Genomic DNA, 20401 nt, shown 5'->3' with positions numbered 1-20401 from the left:
AAAAAAAAAAAAAAAAAAAAAGACGAAAGGCATAGAGAAGTTAAGTACCTAGTCTGAGATGACACAGCCAGTAAGGCCAAGTCTGTTTAGAATCCAGGCGGTCTGGCCACACTACTTTTCGCTCACGATCCCGGGTCATGAAATCCAGTAACACTGTCACACTCACAATCGAGAAGTCCAGAAAGAACAAATACATGCACATTGTCTCTGACAAAACTGCAAGGTCAGAATCAAACAGCCACGAGAATATAAAACGCGACCATGGTCACACAAAAGGTCTCATATTCGCACGACCTCAGATGTCACTGGACAAGGTCTCTCGCCCTGGAAACCCCACTCCAAATTCCATGGCCGAAGTTTCACACATACAGTCACACTACGTCACTCCTCCCTGTTCTAGCCGCTGCCAGGACCTTAAGGCTCCAGCTGACCCGGCCTTCACTGGCCCTTGAGCTCTCACCACCTTCACCCCGCTGTATCCTAGTCTCACGTAGAGACCGAAAAAGATGGAACTAAACAGACTGAGCCGGGCTTCCTTCACGGACCTTGCGAACCTGCAGCTCCAGCCGGCTGTAAGAAGGAAGTGCCTTTTTGCAGGTGAGGTCGGGGGGAGTAGAGCCGCGAAGGCCTCTGGGAAATGTAGTTCGGAGCAGGAAGCAGCGGAACGATTCGATTCTTCTCAGCACCAAGTTGCGCACCCAAGCTCTCAGCTGGGCTCGCGGGAGGCCGCTTGTGCAAAACCTAGACTGAGCTCCCCTCCGCGGAGCTGTGAGCCCTGGAACGCCGTGGTCTGCTTCTCAGGACGCGCAAACAGGGAAGCCGGTCCCGCCCGGGTGAGCCGCGGGGGCCTCTGGGAAGCGTCGCCTCTGGTGTAACGGACGGAGACTTGTGGCGCTCTCAGCCACCGACAGCGCCGGCCTCAGTGGCGCCTCTGTCCCAGTCCGCGCCGGCTGTGCCACTTTGGCAGCGTTAGATGTGGAATCGGGGCCTGTGTCCGCGGGCTCGGTGGTGAGTTCTCGGGAAACCGCTAGCTCTGAGCGCCGGACTCTTTGTGCTGGGTGGGAGTAGGGGCTTGCGGACCTGGTGCCCCAATCTTTGGAAGAGGACGCCGGCCGGGGCGATGCCTGTGCTGGTGGTTCCCTGAGGCAGTGGGAGTGGCGTGTGAAGGACTGTGAGAGTGTCATTTGCCAGACATTTGTCTGGCTGAGTGTGGCCCCGGGATCGTGTCCGTAAGCGGATTTCGTGCGGCGCTTTCCCTTTTATCTTTCAGTATGAACCTGGGTGCAAACGTGCATGACAGTGGAATCTTGAATGAATGAAAAACTCTGTGGATGCAAGGTAGGGTGTGCTTGTGGGTGTAGATGTGTGAGACTTGGCGTTTGTGCCAGCGCTGCATGTCTTTAGCTTTGGTCATTGGAAATACGTTGTTTTTTTTTGTTTTTGTTTTGTTTTTGAGACGGAGTTTCGCTGTCGTTGCCCAGGCTGCTGGAGGGCAATGGCGCGATCTAGGCTCACCGCAACCTCCGCCTCTCGGGAACAAGCGATTCTCCTGCCTCAGCCTCCCGCGTAGCTGGGATTACAGGTGCCCACCACCACGCCTGGCTAATTTTATATTTTTAGTAGAGACGGGGTTTCTCCATGTGGGTCAGGCCGGTCTCGAACAACTGACCTCAGGTGATCCACCCGCCTCGGCCTCCCAAAGTGCTGAGATTACGGTCGTGAGCCACCGCGCCTGGCCGGAAATATGTTTTTATATGAAACATGGATATCCCCAACACTTTAATATTTATTTATTTTTAATTTTATTTTCGTGTATTAGCTACGTTGTTTTGTGTACTTACTAAACTCATTCTCCTCATCCCCTACTCCACCCCATTTGAGGAGTGGAATGGGGTGGAGAAAAATACAGAAAAGCTCGAAGAACAAAAATCATTCATAGTTCTACCAGCCATGCAACTACTGTCAAAATTTACTTTCCATCTTTTCACCCCCGCCTTTGTGAATACATATGTATACATTCATATGTTCTATATGTGTGCATAATGGCTTCAAAATTGCAGTCACACTATACATACAGCTCTGTAACCAACCTTTCTTATTTAACAATATATGATTAGTATCTTTCCATCTAAACAATCACAAATTATGCCATCATTTTAAGGTATTTCATGGTATACGTTTACCCCTGTTGATGGGTGACTTAGTTCTCTCTAGCTTCTTGAAATTATAAACTGTGTTTATCAGCAACTATTTGGCATGTGTTTAAATATACTTTTCTAAATTTTTTTGGAGGGGGAGCAGGCTCCTAAAAATAGAATTGATAGGTCAAAATGTATGCTCTTATTAAAGGTTCCCTGAACCTATCCAATTATTTTATAAAGTTCCAATAATCTGCAGTATTACTGGCATAGTATAAGACTGCTTATATCCTCATACACCGTTGATAACAATGGATATTCTAAATAGTAGTAATCTTTGTTAACCTCATGGATATAAATTAATTTGCTATAAAACAATTGTTTCGTTACTTATTGAAGTCAAGCATTTAAAAAAACTTTTGTAAATTATATGTTTTCTAAAGTAGTGTTCTGTTTTCAAATTTCTTTTCCAGAGTTCTTCATATATTAAGGATTCATTCATTCATAGACTCATTTATTGAAGGCTGTCTATGTAACAGGCACAATCCTAGGTGCTTGGGATACAGCAGTGAACAAGAGACAAACCCCCTACTATCATGGTACTTCCATTTTTGTGGGCTGGATAATAAACAAGGTAAGTAAATTAAATATGAAGTATGTTAAATGGTGAAGAATACTAAGAAAAAATGTGAAGTGAGAGGATATTTAGAACTAGAGATGGGAGTTTGAGTTTTAGATGGGCTCGCCAGGGAAGGCATCCTGAAAAGGTAGTAATAAAGATATGAAGGAAGTAAAGGAGCTATTTATGCATAAGTGAGAAGAGTTATTCCAGGCAGAGGGAACAGCAGTTGTAAAGGCTCTGAAGTGGCAACATGCCTGTTAATGAAGAGGCTGGTGTGGCTAAAATAGAATAATTGAAGGGGAGAGTAGTGGGAGAGAAGAGAAGAAAGGTAAGTGGATGGGAGGAGGGCAGATCAGATTGGACTTTATGGCCCGTAGTACTAATTTTGGCTTTTCCTCTGAGTGAGATGGGAAGCTGCTGGAGGGTTTTTGAGCGTGGAAGTGATACTATCTGCTTACAGTTTAAGAAGATAGCTTTGGCTGCTCTGATGAGAATGGCCTATGGGAGGACAAATGAGGAAAGAGCAGGGAGGTCAAGGGAAGAAGCACAGAGACCAATTAGGAAGCTACAATTGTGTTGCTTAATGATGGGGATGCATTCTGAAAAATGCATGGTTAGACAATTTTGTCCTTGTATGAACATCATGGAGTATACTTACACAACCTAGATGGTATAGCCTCCTGCAAACCTAGGCTATATGGCACAGCCTATTGTTCCCAGGCTACAAACCTGTACAGTATGTTACTGTACTGACTACCATAGGCAATTGTAACACAGTGGTAAGACTTTGTGTATCTAAACATATCTAAACACAGAAAGATACAGTGAAAATGCAGTATAAAAAGATTGAAAATGGGCCAGGCATGGTGGCTCATGCCTGTAATCCCAGCAGTTCGGGAGGCAGAGGTGGGCGGATCACGAGGTCAGGAGATCGAGACCATCCTGGCTAACACGGTGAAACCCCATCTCTACTAAAAATACAACAAATTAGCCAGGCGTGGTAGCACACGCCTGTAGTCCCAGCTACTTGGGAGGCTGAGGCAGGAGAATCGCTTGAACCCAGGAGGCGGAGCTTGCATTAAGCTGAGATTGCGCCACTGTACTCCAGCCTGGGCAACAGAGTGAGACTCCGTCTCAAAAATAAATAAATAAATAAGAGTAAAATTGGTACACCTATATATATATATTTTTTTGTGTGTGTGTGTGGTGGTGAGTGAATATGAAGGGTTAGGACATTAGTGTACACTACTGTTGACTTTATAAACACCATACACTTAGGCTACACTACATTTATAAAAACATTTTTCTTTTTTCAGTAATAAATTAATCTTAGCTTACTGTAACTCTTACTTTATAAACTTTTAAATTTTTTAAACTTTTTTACTCTTTTATAATAATACTTAGCTTAAAACACAAACATAATGTACAGCTGTACAAAAATATTTTCTTTATATCTTTATAAGCTTTTTTCTATTAAAAATGTTTTAACTTTTGAAACTCCTTTGCTGAAAACTAAGACACAAACATATTAGCCTAGGCTTACACAGGGTCAGAATCATCAATATCACTGTCTTCCACCTTCAGATCTTGTTCCACTGGAAGGTCTTCGGGGCAATACACATGCATGCAACATGCATGGAACAATAAACATGCATTGTTATCATCTCCTGTGATAATGTCTTCTGGAATACATCTGGAAGGACCTGCTTGAGGCTAATTTATAGTTTACTTTTTTTTAAGTAGGCATATACTCTAACAATAAAAAGTATAGTATAGTAAATACATAAAGTGGTAACAGTCATTTATTATTATTTTCAAGTATTATGTACTATACACATGATCAATAATCAATAATGTTATCAAATACTAATACCATACACAACTGTATGTGCTATACTTTTATACCACTGTCAGTGCAGTAGGAGTGTTTACACTAGCATCACCACAAACAACATAGAGTGTACTTATATAAACCTAGGTTACGTGTGTAATGCATTGTGTTATGATGTTATGATGGCTATGATGTCACTAGGTGATAGGAATTTTTTAGCTTCATTAAAGTCTCATAGGACCACTGTTGTATATGTGATCTGTTGTTGGCTGAAACATTGTTACACAGCACATGACTGTATTGTAGTACTTTAGGGAAAAGATATTGGTGATCTGGACCAGAGTAGTAAAAATGGTAAGAAGTAGTCATGTACTAGATATAATTTAAAGGTAGAGCTGCTGTGATTTGCTGACAAACTGAGGTAGAGTGTGAATGAGACAAGGTGACACAATACTGTTTTTATGAGTAACTTGAATGGGTGTGTCATTAACTGAGAAGGGGAACAATGTAGGAAAAACTGACTTGGAATGTAGGGAAATAGTGAGATTTCAGTTTGGAATATAGTATGTGAAATGTGAGAATGCCCATTAGACATTCAAGTGGAGATATCAAGTTGGCAATTGGATATATAAGTATGAAATTCAAAAAGAAAGACAAAAGGGAGATCTAAGATCTAGGGTGGAGACATATATTTGGGAATTATCAGGATATAAATGGTATTTAACACGAGACTGAATGAGATCATTTAGAGGGTAGGATAGATAGAGAAAGGTAGAGGCAAAGGACTGATCTCTGAGTCACTCCAACATAACAAACTCTGGGAAGTAAGGAGGAATTAGCAAAAGAGACTGACGGGGACTAGCTTGAAACGTTGAAGGAAAACTAGGTGAGTGTGATATTCTGGAAACCAAGGGAAGAATGCGTTTTAACAAGAACAGTGTCGGGTGCTACTGATAGGCCACATAAAATGAGGAGTGAGAAAGAAGCATGGAATTTGGCAACATGAAATTCATTTATTAGGGACCCTGAAAGCAGTGTCCGTGGAATTTTAGGCCAAAGAGAGAACTGGAAAAGAAAACATTGGAGATATCAAGTCTAGATAACTCTTGAAGACTTTTTTTTTATTTTTTCTAAATGGAAGAAGTGAAATGGAATGGTAGCTGGAGTTAAGAGGTACACGTTCTGTTTATATACTGATTGAAATGATCCAGTAGAGAGAAACTACGATACAGGAGAGAAAGCAGATAATATAAAAATGTTCTTAAGTAGCCAGAGCAAATGAGATCTAGTGGCAGAGTTTGGCTGAGCTTGGAGCTTGACCATGGTAATAACAGGAGAGAAGGGAGAAGTACCCAGGCACAGATACAAGTAGATGGGCAGATGTGTTGGTGAGAACTTGTGAACCTTCTCTTATGATTGTTTTAACTTTATAGCGAAGTACCTAGCAAGAGACTCAGAAGAGAGTGAGATTGGTGGAGGAGGTGCTAGAGTTTGAGAAGAGCAGGGGGAAAAAAATCACAGAGATTGGGACAGAGAATAGAGAAATTATGATTTTCAGGCACCATCAAAGACCCACTTAATGTTAGTATTTATGAATTTAAAGTGAGCCTGTTCTGTATAGCTGTGTGATTTTTCTCCTGCAGTGTTCATCCGCATAGTTGCAGCCACAGACAGGCTAGGGGGAGATTTGGATTTAACCAGAATGTTGGTTTCATGAAGCAAAGAGGAATAATGTGAGAGAGAGGCAAAAAGAGTCTTAAGTTGGCAAAATAATTGATTGTTGTTTTGATTGTGGATTTTAGGCTAGGTAAGTGGAAAAGTGAGGATAGGAAGAGGGTGAAGGACAGTAAAAAATTAGTAGAATCAAGGAATGGAAGCTCCTGACAGGGTTAAGGACTATTGGGTTGTAATATTAGAGGAAGTAAGGTGAGACATAGAAGGATGGGCTGGGCACGGTGGCTCATGCCTGTAATCCCAGCACTTTGGGAGGCCATAGTGGGCAGATCACGAGGTCAAGCGATCAAGACCATCCTGGCCAACATGGTGAAACCCTGTCTCTACTAAAAATACAAAAATTTGCTGGGCATGGTGGTGCACACCTGTAGTCCCAGCTACTCCGGAGCCTGAGGCAGGAGAATCACTTGAACCCAGGAGGCGGAAGTTGCAGTGAGCCAAGATCGCGCCATTGTACTCCAGCCTGGCGACAGAGCGAGACTCTGTCTCAAAAAAAAAAAAAAAAAAAGAAGGATATTTTTCATATGTTTTAAAAATAGAACAGTTCTTCTTCTTACCCCTCTACTGGTTTTAGAAACATGGATGATTACTAACTAGACCCATTATTTCAGTAAGGGCTACAAAATGGCAATATTCTAATTCTGTCATTACTTCGTTTACTAGCTAGAATATTTTCCTAAGGAAAAAATTTTTTTCACCCTTAGGTACAGTTTTTACAGAAAACGCAGAATAAATGGATTCTTTCCCTTTATACAATTTTGAGTTATTGGAGTGGTTCCCTGGCATCTCCTAGTGGGTTGTTTTTATTGTTATCACCATTATATATTCATCATTTTTAGCATATTTGATGTGTTTTAAATCACTGCACTTATTTTCTTTTTGAAGCTCAAATTTTCTCATCTTTGGCTACTATTTCAAGATAGCTTCTGAGTCCTTTTAACACATCCCCAGTAGTGTTTGATGGTGTTCTATGTTTCTGATATGTTAGGACGTCCCCAGATCATTTTGAACATTTTCTGCCCTAGGCATGAAATCAATCTTTTCTGTATGGTGCCCTGATTGCTTTAAGTAGGAAATGGTATTTTGAGACCACAGTTATATGGCTTATTGCTGTTGGAATTGTTATTGTTGCTAGAGGGTTTTTGGTGTGTGTGGACAGAGCTAGGATATATATGTATATATTTTAACAACTTGATTAAGATATAATTCATAACAATACATTTTACCCTTTTAAAGTATACAGTTTAATATTTTTAAAAATATATATTCGGCCAGGTGCAGTGGCTCACGCCTGTAATCCCAACACTTTGGGAGGCCAAGGCGGGTGGGTCACAAGGTCAGGAGTTCGAGACTAGCCTGACCAACATGGTGAAACCCCATCTCTACTAAAAATACAAAAATTAGCCTGGCATGGTGGTGCGTACCTGTAATGCCAGCTACTCAGGAGGCTGAGGCAAGAGAATCACTTGAACCCAGGAGGCAGAGGTTGTAGTGAGCCGAGATCGCATCACTGCACTCCAGCCTGGGCGACAGAGTGAGATTCTGTCTCAAAAAATAATAATAATAATAATTTTATATATATATAATACGTGGATATATGTATATACACGTATACATATACACATATATAATACATATATACACATGTATATATATGTACACACGTATATATATACACGTGTATATATGTACACACGTGTATATATACACGTGTATATATGTACACACGTGTATATATACACGTGTATATATGTACACACGTATATATATACAAATATATGTATATTTTTTTCATAGGGTTATGAAACTACCACCACAATGGAATTTTAGAGCATTTTCATCACTAAAGGAAACATGGTACTCATTAACAGTCAATCCCATATTCCCCTAGCTCTTGCCCAACCTAATCAACTACTGATTTTTCTGTCTCTGTAAATTTGCCTATTCCACATATTTCATATAAATGAGATAATATATTATGTGACCTTTTTTGACTGGCTTCTTTCACTTGGCATGTTTTCAAGGTTCATTCCTATTGTAATAGGAAATATGTTCTTAACAAAATGAGCATCATGAGTTCATACTGCTGTTTCCAATGTTAAAAATTTTAAATTATAAAGTTAGAGTTTTAACTTTGGTTTTTATTTTTGTATCTTTTATTTGCTCAATGATCCATCTGTATATCTATATATGTATATATAAATAAGGCAATTTCAGAGCAACATTAGTAGTTCTTACAATATTACTACAGGAAATAATTTTAACATTTTTTTATCGATCTATTTGCTGCTAGAATATATTCCTCTAGAGAAGTACAGTCCAATTATTGAGTTTTAATGTAACTATAACTAATTTCCATGGGTTAAGCTGAAAACTTGATATATGATTAGGTTCATTTGTTTCAGTTTGCTTTTGGTTTTTAGGTATAGCTTTTGTTTTAACATTTGATCCAATTTAATTTTTTCTATAATTATATAAAACATTTACATGGTTGGAAAGTCAAATATACAAAACAAAGTATATTAAAGCATATACAAAACAAATATAGAAAATAAAGAGAAGTCTAGTTTTTATTCTATTTGTGTCTCTACCACCTATTAGTAACCGTTTTTAAGTTAAGTTTTTTGGTTTTCCTTCTACTTTTTAATGTAAGCAAATATGCATAAAATGCTAGTTTACTATCCATATTGTTTTTTTGTTTTACTTGTCCAGCTTTCTCATCGTAAATAAATTTGAGGATTGGCTTCATAAGTTGAGTGAAAAACTTTTTGGTCATTATGATTTAAATTATATTAATTTTATAGATAATATTGGGAAAATAGGCATCTTGTGAACCTTAACACATTTTCTTGACTATGCTCTTATACAGCTTTTGTTTGAATTATTCCTGTTGTCTTGGAGTTTTTGTCACTTTTGTAAATTGTGAATAAGTTAGTTAAAATGCCACAGAGACCTGCCACCATGTTTAACACACCTTTCTGCTGGTTAAGTGTTTGCTTGGGTGCAACCTTTGACTATCTCCCAGAATTTCTGAAAATCTGGTTCTGACAGGTTTTGCCTTTTGTTTGTTTTTTTTTCATTTCTAGGGAAGGATAGGCCACCAGTCTCATCCACTGATTTTTTTTTTTTTTTTTTTGAGACAGGGTCTCACTATGTTACCCAGGCTAGTGTGCAGTGACCATTCACAGGTGCAGTCATGGCACACTGCAGCTTTGAACTCCTATGTTCAAGCAGCCTTCCTGCCTCAGCCCCCGCAAATAGCTTGGACTACAGGTGCATGCCACCACACCTAGCTTCATCTCTTTACTTGTAACTTGAATGTTAAAGTGGGTTTCTTGTAGACATATATAGTTGGTTTTTTGTTTTTTGTTTTTTTTTTAAATGTACTCTGACAATCTGTCTTCTAATTGCTGTGTTTGGACCATTTACACTTGGTGTGATTATTTTTGTAGTTGGATTAACATCTACCATTGGCCAGGCGTGGTGGCTCACACCTGTAATCCCAGCACTTTGGGAGGCCAAGGCAGGCAGATCACCTGAGGTCAGGAGTTTAAGACCAACCTGGCCAACATGGTGAAACCCCGTCTCTACTAAAAATACAAAAATTAGCCAGGTGTGGTGGTGCATGCCTGTAATCCCAGCTGAGGCTGAGGCAGGAGAATCGCTTGAACCCAGGAGGTGGAGATTGCAGTGAGCCAAGATCGTTCCACTGCACTCCAGCCTGGGCAACAGAGCGAGACTCCGTCCCAAAAAAAACAACAAAAAAAACAAAAAACACCATCTTCCTAGCTGTTTTCCATTTGCTTCATATGCAAATAGAGAATTTTTTTATTTCTTTGTTTTGTTTCTTCTCTTCCCCCCTCCTTTGTCTGATTACTACAGTTTTCACTGAGCATTTTATATGATTTCATTTTATCTCCTGTTTGCTTTATCATTTATTCTTCTTTTAAAAAATTTTAGTGTTGCCCTAGAGTTTTCAATATGTATTTTTAACTAATCTAAATTCACTTTTGAAAAATGCTATACTGCTTCATATGTAGTGCAGGAACTTTACAAGAGTATTCCCAGTTCCCCCTTCTTCTCCATTGTTACGTCATTTGTGATGTCCCTGTCATTCATTTCACATATCCATGTGCTATAATCACCTAATACATTGTTATCATTATAGCCTTTAACAAACATTTATCTTTTAGATCAATTACTAATAAAAGAACCAAAAGATTTGTCTTACCTTCATGATTTCATCTCTGATGCTCTTCCTTTCTTTATGTAAATCCATGTTTCTGACCTGTATTGTTTTTCTTCTGCCTAAATAACTTTTTAACATTTCTTACAGGGTAGGTCTGCTGGTGATGAATTCCCTTAGTTTTTGTTTTGAGAAAGTCTTCATTTCTCCTTCAATTTTGAAGGATAATTTCCCTGGATAGAGAGAATTCTAGGTTGGTGGCTCTTTTTCATTTAATGCTTTAGATATTTCACACCACTTTCTTCTTGCTTATATGGTTTCTGACAAGACGTCTGCTGTAATTTTTATCAATGTTGTTTTATAGGTAAGGTGTTACTTTTCTCTGGGTTCCTTGAATACCTTTTGTTTGTTTTATTGTTTTCGTTTTTTCAGTTTCAATATGATATACACGTGTGGTTTTTTTTGGTATTTATCCTGCTTAGGGTTCTCTGCGCTTCCTCAATCTGTGGTTTGATGTGTGTCATTAATTTGAAACATTCATGGACATTATTACTTACAATATTTCATCTGTGTTCTCTTTTTTCTCCTTTTGGTTTTCTAATTGGGAAAATAGATAACTGTTTAATAGACACATGTTTTGATATTGTCCCATGGTTTGGATGTTCTCTTTTGTTTTTCATTCTTTTTCGTCTGTGCATTTTAGTTTGGGAAGTTTCTTTTGAAGTTTCTATTTTCAAGTTCACTGATTGTTTCCTGTACTGTGTTGAGTTTGTTGATGAGTCCATTGAAAGCATTCTTTGTTTTTAATATGTTTTTGATTTCTAGCATTTCTTTTGATTCTTTCTTATAGTTCGCATTTCTCTGCTTACAGTACCCATCTCTTTTTCTAACTTTCTCATAGAGCACTCGAAATATTAATCAGTTATTTTAAATTCATTGCACAAACTTTTACTGCACATCTTTTCTTATATAGGTTGTGCTGGGCCATGAAACATCAAACCATATGACCAGTCTCTGCCATAAGTGGTTCACAGTCCTACTTAGACAGATAAATCAGTGGGTGCATTGGCAGAGTGACAAATGCCACAAGATGGTTAAGCTCATGAGATACAGAAGTACAAATAGATCTACACAGAGGGATATCCCAATCAAATGATAAAGTTGTTCTTAATCTGATCTCTTTAAGAACAAGAAGGTATTGGTCAAAGGCAAGAAGGAACTGATGATCAGCAATCAAGAGATAGTTTCTAGGCATGGGAACATAATATACAGTAACTTTTAAGGAGCAATGCTTTGTATATTTTAAGAAAGGTATGTAATTATGTATGGCTGGAGTTTACTTTCAAGGAGTGAAAGATGAAGCTAATGAGGTATTCAGAAACAAAATTATAAAAGTTGTCATTGAAGTCATTTAAGGTAATACCCATGTAACAAACAAGCACATGTACCCCTTGAATCTAAAATAAAATACAGTTTTTAGAAAGGATTCCATAAAGAATATAAAAATATCAAGCTGGGCATGGTGGCTCATGCCTATAATCCTAGCACTTTGGGAGGCCCAGGCGGGCAGATCATTTGAGCCCAAGTGTTCAAGACCAGCCTGGGCAACATGGCAAAACCCCATCTTTACCAAAAATATAAAAATTAGCCAGGCATGGTGGTGCATGCCTGTGGTCCCAGCTACTTGGGAGGCTGAGATGTGAGAATCACTTGAACCTCGGAGATCAAGGCTGCAGCGAGCCATGCGCTCCTCCAGCTTGGGCAACAGAGCAAGACTCTGTCTCCAGAAAAAAAGAATATAAAAACATCTAAGATTTTCTAGTTTTATTTTGTTTATTCTTTTTTTTTAATACTTTAAGTTCTAGGGTACATGTGCACAACATGCAGGTTTGTTACGTATGTATACATGTCCCATGTTGGTGTGCTGCACCCATTAACTCGTCATTTACATTAGGTATATCTCCTAATGCTATCCCTCCCCCTTCCCCCCACCCCACGACAGGCCCCAGTGTGTGATGTTCCCCATCCTGTGTCCACGTGTTCTCATTGTTCAGTTCCCATCTATGAGTGAGAACATGCGGTGTTTGGTTTCCTGTCCTTGCGATAGTTTGCTCAGAATGATGGTTTCCAGCTTATCCATGTCCCTACAAAGGACATGAACTCATCCTTTTTTATGGCTGCATGGTATCCCATGGTTATTTTGTTTATTCTTAAACGTTATATACCAATTCCACATTCCATCGCTCTCTTTTTCTTTCATATTTCCACATACCTCAGTTTCTCTGTTACCATAAGCCAATAAATTTTGGGCAAGGGGAAAAAAAGAAGTTTAAACATGGGAGTGTTAAGATGCATTTTATAAGTATAGAATTCTCAGTTAAATCCTGAATTTATTTTTAAATTGGTTTTAAAGGATATTGTTGTGACAACTAGGGAAGTATAAATAGAGATAATATATTTTATTGTACTAATGTTTAATATCTTTGGTGTGATAATGGCATTGTGTTTATGTAGGAGACTTCTTAGTTTTTGGAGGTATATTCTGAAAGAGTTAAGTGTGAAGTTTGTGTATATGTTTTTAGAGAAGGAAAGAGAGGTAGAAAAATGTGGCAATTGCTGAATATAGGTTAAGGGTTTTAGAAGTATTCTTTGTACTGATCTTCCAACATTTTTGTAGTTCGAGTTTTGTGTTTTTTTGTTTTTGTTTTTGTTTTTTTGAGACGGAGTCTCCCTCTGTCGCCCAGGCTGTAGTGCAGTGGCGCGATCTAGACTCACTGCAACCTCTGCCTCCCAGGTTCAAGCGATTCTGCTGCCTCAGCCTTCCGAGTAGCTAGGATTATAGGTGCCCACCACCATGCCCAGCTAATTTTTTGTATTGTTAATAGAGGCGAGGTTTCACTACGTTGGCCAGGCCGGTCTCGAACTCCTGACCTTGTGATCCACCTGCCTCGGCCTCCCAAAGTGCTGGGATTACAGGTATGAGCCACTGTGCCTGGCCTCGAGTTTTTAAAAGTAATAAATTTTGGAAGAAAATTTTTAGAATGTATACATACAAGTATGTTTAGAGTGAACTAGAGGGAAGGAAAGTAGGAGGCAGTTAAACTGTTTTATGAAGCTTCAACTCCCTGTCTAAAGAAAAAGTTTTCTTAATGGAGAGCTCTGTGACTTAATGTTTAACTAACATGAGTGGGAGCTTCCTTCTCAAACATATGGGCCCTAAGAGAGAAGTAGAAATGTTAAGAGATAAAATATAAGACACTCAGATGATCATTTTAAGGGATAGATCATCCTATTCTTAGGAATTATACGTAAGAGAAAGTAGAGAAAATGACAACAAAAACGTGCAAGAAAATTTCCTAGAAGAGAACAATAAATATACGGATTGAAAAGACCATATGTCCATGATATATACTGACCAAAAGCTCAGTGCGATTAATGAGAAAAACCCACACCAACTATCGGAAACCAACAGGAGAGAAGAAAGGCCAAAAACTTTCTACAGAGGAAAAAAAAAGTTGGAATGATCTAGGAGTAGAATGTCAACATACAGCAACACTAGAAGTCACTGGAGCCACAAAGTGAAGTCACATTGCTTTAAATTTCTAAGGAAAAATAGTTTTTCTGAGAAGCCTACAGTTAGCCAGATTATTATTTGAGTATGAGTAGAAATAAAAATGTTTTCAAACATGCCAACCAAATTAAAGAGAAAACAAAGTAAAGAAGCTTTTGAGAAATTAAATTTTTGATTTCTGTAGGTTGCAACTGGCTGTGGCAACTTTAGATCCCAGATAGAGTGGTACCCACAGAGTTTAATGCTGTTCTTCCAGCCATCAGTGGTGCTAATGTCCAGCCCTTATATCCTTCTTTCATGTGTCATTGGCCCTTTTCCCTTGTGATTTAAACATGTGTTGCAAAGTGGTGTGGTAGGACCTGGAATCCAGGGACACATGGAAATAGTGGAGAGAAGACTAGGAAAGAGTTGGGGGTGGGGGATAAAATACTGTTGTCCACCACAGAGCCATGTCCCCAGTCTGTGAGTTAGTTCACGCTGACTAGAGAATTTCTGCATTGAGAAATGCTGCCAGGTATAGAGCTTTCAATGAGTTTTAGATTTTTGGCAAAATGTGGATTCAAGCAAGCAGAGTGTTAAAAAATATATATTATTATGTAGATATGGCAGTTGCTGTAAGCATCTTAACTGTATCAGAGCTCATTTCAGGAGGGAATCATGCATGATAGTCCAGAAACTAAACAAATTGATATGCCTGGAAGTAAGTTCTTTGCAGAGGAAAGAAAAATAACATTTGTTATGAATATAACATTTAGTTTGTGAATTTATTTCTAAAGTATTTCCTCAATTAGCTTAAAGCTGAGTTCCTCTGATATACTGAATTCTGTCTTTTCTGAGGCCTTACCAATTGCTACTGCTTTGCTTGTAACGCTTTCCCACCCCTACTCCATCCTAGCTAATTTACTTGACTTTAAACTGTTATCCTAATCCTAACTTTATGTGCAAGGTATTTTTGAGCCCCATGACAAAAGAAACTGAAGGACTTCTCAAAAGTTTATTGTAATGAGGGGACTTTGGGTTTCTCCTTAGGGATGTAAACAGCTGGAAAGAGCTTTGCTTCAATCATTACAACAAGGAAACTACAAACTTCTACCCTACAACAAGGAAATGGACAAACTACAAAATAACTTTTCTAGGACCCTTCAGAGAACTGAGGTCACAGGGCAACCAAGTAATCTTAAATCTGGGGAAAGAAAGATGCCAGCTGAGAAAAACAGGACTCAAGCTTTACTTACCTGGGATGGACTCTGCCAGACACCATATAAGCCAGTAAGAAACTACAGCTATCAAGTTTTTAAACAAATTTTTAAAGTGTGAATGTCAGCTAATGAAAGTGTGAAACCACTGGGGGATTTGCAAAATTAGGGAGGTGGGGGTTGCAATCTCTTGTAGGCTTTTCCTCTAGGAATCCCAACAGGTACTCATAGGGAAGATGGGGGTGAATCCTGAGAAGTCTTTCCTTGTGGTGCTAGCTGGGGGAGGGCAACAGCAGCCCAAACCCATCTTCCTTATCACTGCATAATGAAGAGCAGCAAAAACAGTTGCCTTAGGAGACTTGTAGAAAGCTATTGCAGTTTAGGAAAGGGACCTGAAAAAAAGTAGTATCTCTGGGAGTAGGGGAGGAATATGCTCTAGGCCTAGCGCTACAGCTGGCAAAGTGGCAAGAGCACTTGTGAAGGTCACATCCCCAAGACTTAGGGATATGGTGTCTGCCTAAGACTGAGGCTTAGTGAGATCATAAGAGAATGCTTTCCCTCCATCTACTCAACCCCCACCAAGATAATAAGAATCAAATAGAAGCAATAGTAGAGTACAGCCAGGAAGTCTGCAAGAGAGATTCTCGCTGGGGAGCAGCACAAATGGGACACCAAAAACTAAAGGAGAAACATGCATTGAGAAAACAACCATGGGAAATCAACCCTTACCTTAAACACAGATATTATTAGAGGATATTATTGAAGCCTGTGGTACACTCAGTGTAACCACAGCAATGACAAACCTCAAACCCTGTCCAGCTATTGAATAGATCAGCATAACCCCCCACATTAAAAACCTAGCAGAAGGAAAGGCATACTCATGTTTAAGCATAAAAACTTCTTAACCTTCATATCTACTGTACTACCCAAGATGTACAGCCTTCAGCGAAGATTAGGAGACATGTAAAAAGGCAAGAAGAAAAAGAAAAAACATACTTCAAAGAGACAAAGCAATAATCATAACTGACTTAGTTATGACATAGATGTTGCAACAACCCAACAGGAATTTAAGATAACTATGACTAATATGAAATGGACCTGATGGGTAATTGCAGCAGAGATGGAAGAAAAGTATTTAAATAAATGATGGCTGAGAATTTGCCAAGTTAGTGACACCAAACCATAGGTCCAAGAAGCTCAGCAATAAATACCAAAACAAAAATTTAAAACACATCTAAACATATTATGTTTAAACTGCTGGAAACCAAAAAGGGGAAAATCTTGAAGATAACAAGAAAAAAAATTGTCTATTGAGGAACAAGAATAAGAATTACATATAACAGATCTATTATCAGAGACCATGCAAGCAAGAAGACAAGGGAGAATCATTTTTAAAGTGCAGAAAAAAAAGCTGTCAATCCAGGATTTCACACCAAGCAAAAATGTCCCTTCAAAATGAAGAAGGGGGGATGACATCAGCAAAATGGTGGTGTAGGAAGACTTGGACCCTTTCTCACCTTCCCAAATACTAATTCAGCAACAATTCACAGACAAATTCTGTTGGTGAGAAATCAGAAACTAATTGTAAAGGCCTTGCATCCTGGGAGAACATGAAACAAGACTAGTGAAGCTAGTAGGGAGATTCAGGATACCCCGTTGCTAGAGATACTGCCCCTGGTACAGTACCATACAGTCAGGAAGAGATGCCCTAACTCATCCAGGGGAGAGAAAGGGTTGGTTTGCACAACCAGTACTCCATCTTTTCTTTGTGGGCTCCCCAGAGAATTGGCTGAAACATTCACTAGAAGGATTCAACATCAGACTAAATAAAGCAGAAGAAAGGATTAGCAAACTGGAAGACAAGCCATTAGAAATAATTCAGTCAGGGGAGTGATAATAAAAAATAATGAAAAAGAATGAAGAAGGCTTAAGCGGGTTATAGAATACCATCAAGCAGACTAATGTATACATTATAGGAATCTCAGGAGAAAATAGAGAAAAAGGACCAGAAAGCTTATTTTAAAAGTAATGGCTGAAAACTCCCCAAAGCTGGGGAAGGAAATGAACATCCAGATTCAGGAAGCACAGACGACACAAAATAAAATGAAACAAACCCATACCAAGATGCATTATAGCAAATTGTCAAAAGTCAAACACAGAATTTTAAAGCAGCAAGAGAAAAGCAACTTGTCACATACAAGGGAACATGTATAGGACTATGAAGGGATTTTTTTCAGCAGAAACTTTGCAGGCCAGAACAGAGTAGAATGATATATTCAAAGAGCTGAAAGATCAAACAGACAAAACAAACAACAATAACAAAAAATCCCTGCCAACCCGGAATATTATACTTGGCAAAACTATCCTTTAAAAATGATGATGACAGAAAGACTTTCCCAAACCAAAGCTGAGGAAGTTCATCACCACTAGACCTGCCTTATAAAAAATGCTAAAGAGAGTTTTCAAATAGAAATGAAAAAGCACCAAACAGCAAAAAGATGGTATAGAAAAATATGAAACTCATTGATAAAGGTAAATATATATGTAAATACAGAATACTGCATTACCATAATGGTGGTAGGTAAATAACTTTTCATTCTACTATAAAAGTTAAAAGACAAAAGTATTAAAAATAGATATGAAATATGTTAAAAGATACACTATGAATAGATGTGAATTGTGACAATTATAACCAAATGTGAGCAGGAGAATTTAAAATGAAGAGTTTTTGTATGTGAGTGAACTTAAGTTTGTTACCAGCTTAAAATAGACTGTTAATCTATATTTTACTTAAGCTCCAAACTAACCACATATGCCAGAAATTACCCATAGAGGCTACATAAAAGAGAAAGAAGTCAAAGCATATCAATACAAAAAACTAACAAAACACAAAGGGAGACTGCAAGAGAGGAAGAGATGAAGGAAGAAGACTAACATGAAGCAACTAACAAAATAGCAATAGTAAATTCTTCCCTAGCAATAATTATAGGAAATGCACATTAAACTCCCCAATCAAGAAACAGAGTGGCTGAATGGATATATAAACAAGACCCAACTATATGCTGTCTACAAGAAGCTCACTTCAGATCTTAAGGGCACACATAGGCTGAAGGTGCGGGATGGAAAAAGATGATCCATGCAAATGGTAACCAAAAGAGCAGGGTAGCTATACATATATCAGATAAAATAGGATTTAAGTAAAAAACTCACAAAAGACAACGAAGGACATTTTATAATGATAATAGGGTCAACCCCCTGGGAAGATAGAATAATTATAAATATATATGCACCCAACACCAGGACATCTAATATGTAAAAGAAACATTGGCAAAATTGAAGAGAGAAATATACAGCAATACAATATAATAGGAGACTTTAATACCACACTTTCTGTCCATTAATAATGGACAGAACTTTCTGACAAATCAATAAGGAAACATTTGACTTGAATAACACTGTAGACCTAATGGATCTGATAGACATATACAGAATTTTTTATTTTTATTTTTATTTATTTTTATTTATTTTTTTTAGATGGAGTCTTGCTTTGTCACCCAGGCTGGAGTGCAGTGGCACAATCTCGGCTGACTGCAACCTCCGCCTCCCGGGTTCGAGTGATTCTCCTGCCACAGCCTCCGGAGTAGCTGAGATTACAGGTGTCCACCACCATGCCCGTCTAATTTTTGTATTTTTAGTAGAGACAGGGTTTCAACATGTTATCCAGGCTGGTCTCAAACTCTTGACCTCAGGTGATCTGCCTGCCTTAGCCTCCCAAAGTGCTGGGATTACAGGCATGAGCCACCGTGCCTGGCCATATACAGAACTTTATACCCAACAGCTGTAGAATATATATTCTTCTCCAGTACACATGGATGTTTCTCCATAATGCATCACATATTAGATCACAAAACAAATGTTAAAAAATTTTTAAATATCTAAATCATACCAAATATATTTTCTGACCACAGTGGAATGAAACTAGAAATTAATATAACAAGGAAAACCAAGAAATCTACAAATATATATTGAAATGAACAAAAACTTGAATAACCATTGAGTCAAAGGAGAAATAAAAAATGAAATTAGAAAATACCTTGAGGCAAACAAAAACACAACATACCAAAACTTATAAGTTGCAGCAAAAGCAGAACTGAGAGGTAAATTCATATGGATAAGCTCTTACATGATAAAAGAAGAAAGATCTCAAATAAACAACTAACTTTACATCTCAAGGAACCAGAATCAGAAGAGCAAACTAAGCCCAAAGTTAGCAGAAGGAAGGAAATAAAGGAAATGAGAGCATAAATAAATTAAATAGAAAAGTGATAGAAACTAACAGTTGGTATTTTGAAAAGATAAATTGACAAACCCTTAGCTAAACTATGAAAAAAATAGAGAAGACTCAAATAAATAACATCAAAATTGAAAGAAGAGACAATACAACTGATGCCACAGAAGTAAAAAGGATCTTAAGAAAAAACTGTTAACAATTATATGTCAACAAACTGGATAACCTAGAATAAAAAATTAAATTCCTAGAAACATACAAACTACCAAGATTAGATCACGAAGAAATATTATTAAAAGTCTGAACAGACCTATAACTAGAGTGGAAACTGACGCAGGAATCAAAAACCTCCTAATGGAAGAGCCCTGGACCATACAGCTCCACTGGTGAATTCTACCAAACATTTAAAGAAGAATTAATGGAAATCCTTCTCAAAATCTTTCAGAATATTGAAGAGGAGGGACCAGTTCCAGACTCATCTTATGAGGCCAGCATTAACCTGATACCAAAGCAAGACAGAGACACAAGAAAACTGCAGGGCAATATTCCTGGTGAGCACAGATGCAAAAATCCCCAACAAAATACTAGAAAACCATGTCCAACAGTACATTAAAAGGTCATACACAATGACTAAGTGGGAGATAAAATGGAATAATAAAAAGTGTGCAATTAAACGAAACCAAAGGAGAAAAGTAGGGGAAGGAGAGTAAAAAAGAAAAAGGAGCAAATAGAAAACAGCTAAGAAGATGGTACATCTTAATCCAGCTATATCAGTAATCAATTTTAATATCATTCTGAATCCACCAGTTACAGATAGAGCTTATCACGTTGTATA

The 20401-nt window shown here is 38.2% G+C and overlaps 2 protein-coding genes across 7 annotated transcripts in view; one reads left to right on the top strand and one right to left on the bottom strand.

Moving 5' to 3' along the window:
* LOC100437620 (zinc finger protein 570) overlaps window positions 1–807 on the bottom strand; it is a 72795-nt gene extending 71988 nt beyond the window's left edge. The window contains exon 1 of one of the 2 annotated variants that reach the window (XM_054540280.2): window positions 546–807. The gene's annotated coding sequence lies outside the window, so the exon portion shown is untranslated. Of the gene's footprint in view, window positions 1–48; window positions 370–545 lie in introns of those variants that run through there. The other variant, XM_054540281.2, reaches the window with a different exon arrangement.
* ZNF569 (zinc finger protein 569) overlaps window positions 801–20401 on the top strand; it is a 54264-nt gene continuing 34663 nt past the window's right edge. For 2 of the 5 annotated variants that reach the window (XM_054540276.2, XM_024236978.3), the window contains exons 1-2: window positions 881–1008; window positions 2612–2772. Coding sequence is in view for 2 of the 5 variants with exons in the window: in XM_054540274.2 (XP_054396249.2) it covers window positions 974–1005 (32 nt within the window). In the remaining 3 variants the exon portion in view is untranslated. Of the gene's footprint in view, window positions 1009–1270; window positions 1339–2611; window positions 2773–15112; window positions 15352–20401 lie in introns of those variants that run through there. The other 3 variants (XM_024236979.3, XM_054540274.2, XM_054540275.2) reach the window with 3 other exon arrangements.

Source organism: Pongo abelii, chromosome 20 (assembly GCF_028885655.2).
Source record: "Pongo abelii isolate AG06213 chromosome 20, NHGRI_mPonAbe1-v2.0_pri, whole genome shotgun sequence".
Lineage (NCBI taxonomy): Eukaryota > Metazoa > Chordata > Mammalia > Primates > Hominidae > Pongo > Pongo abelii.
The sequence above is the reverse complement of the archived record's forward strand: the minus strand, read 5'-3'. Positions and strand labels throughout refer to the sequence as shown.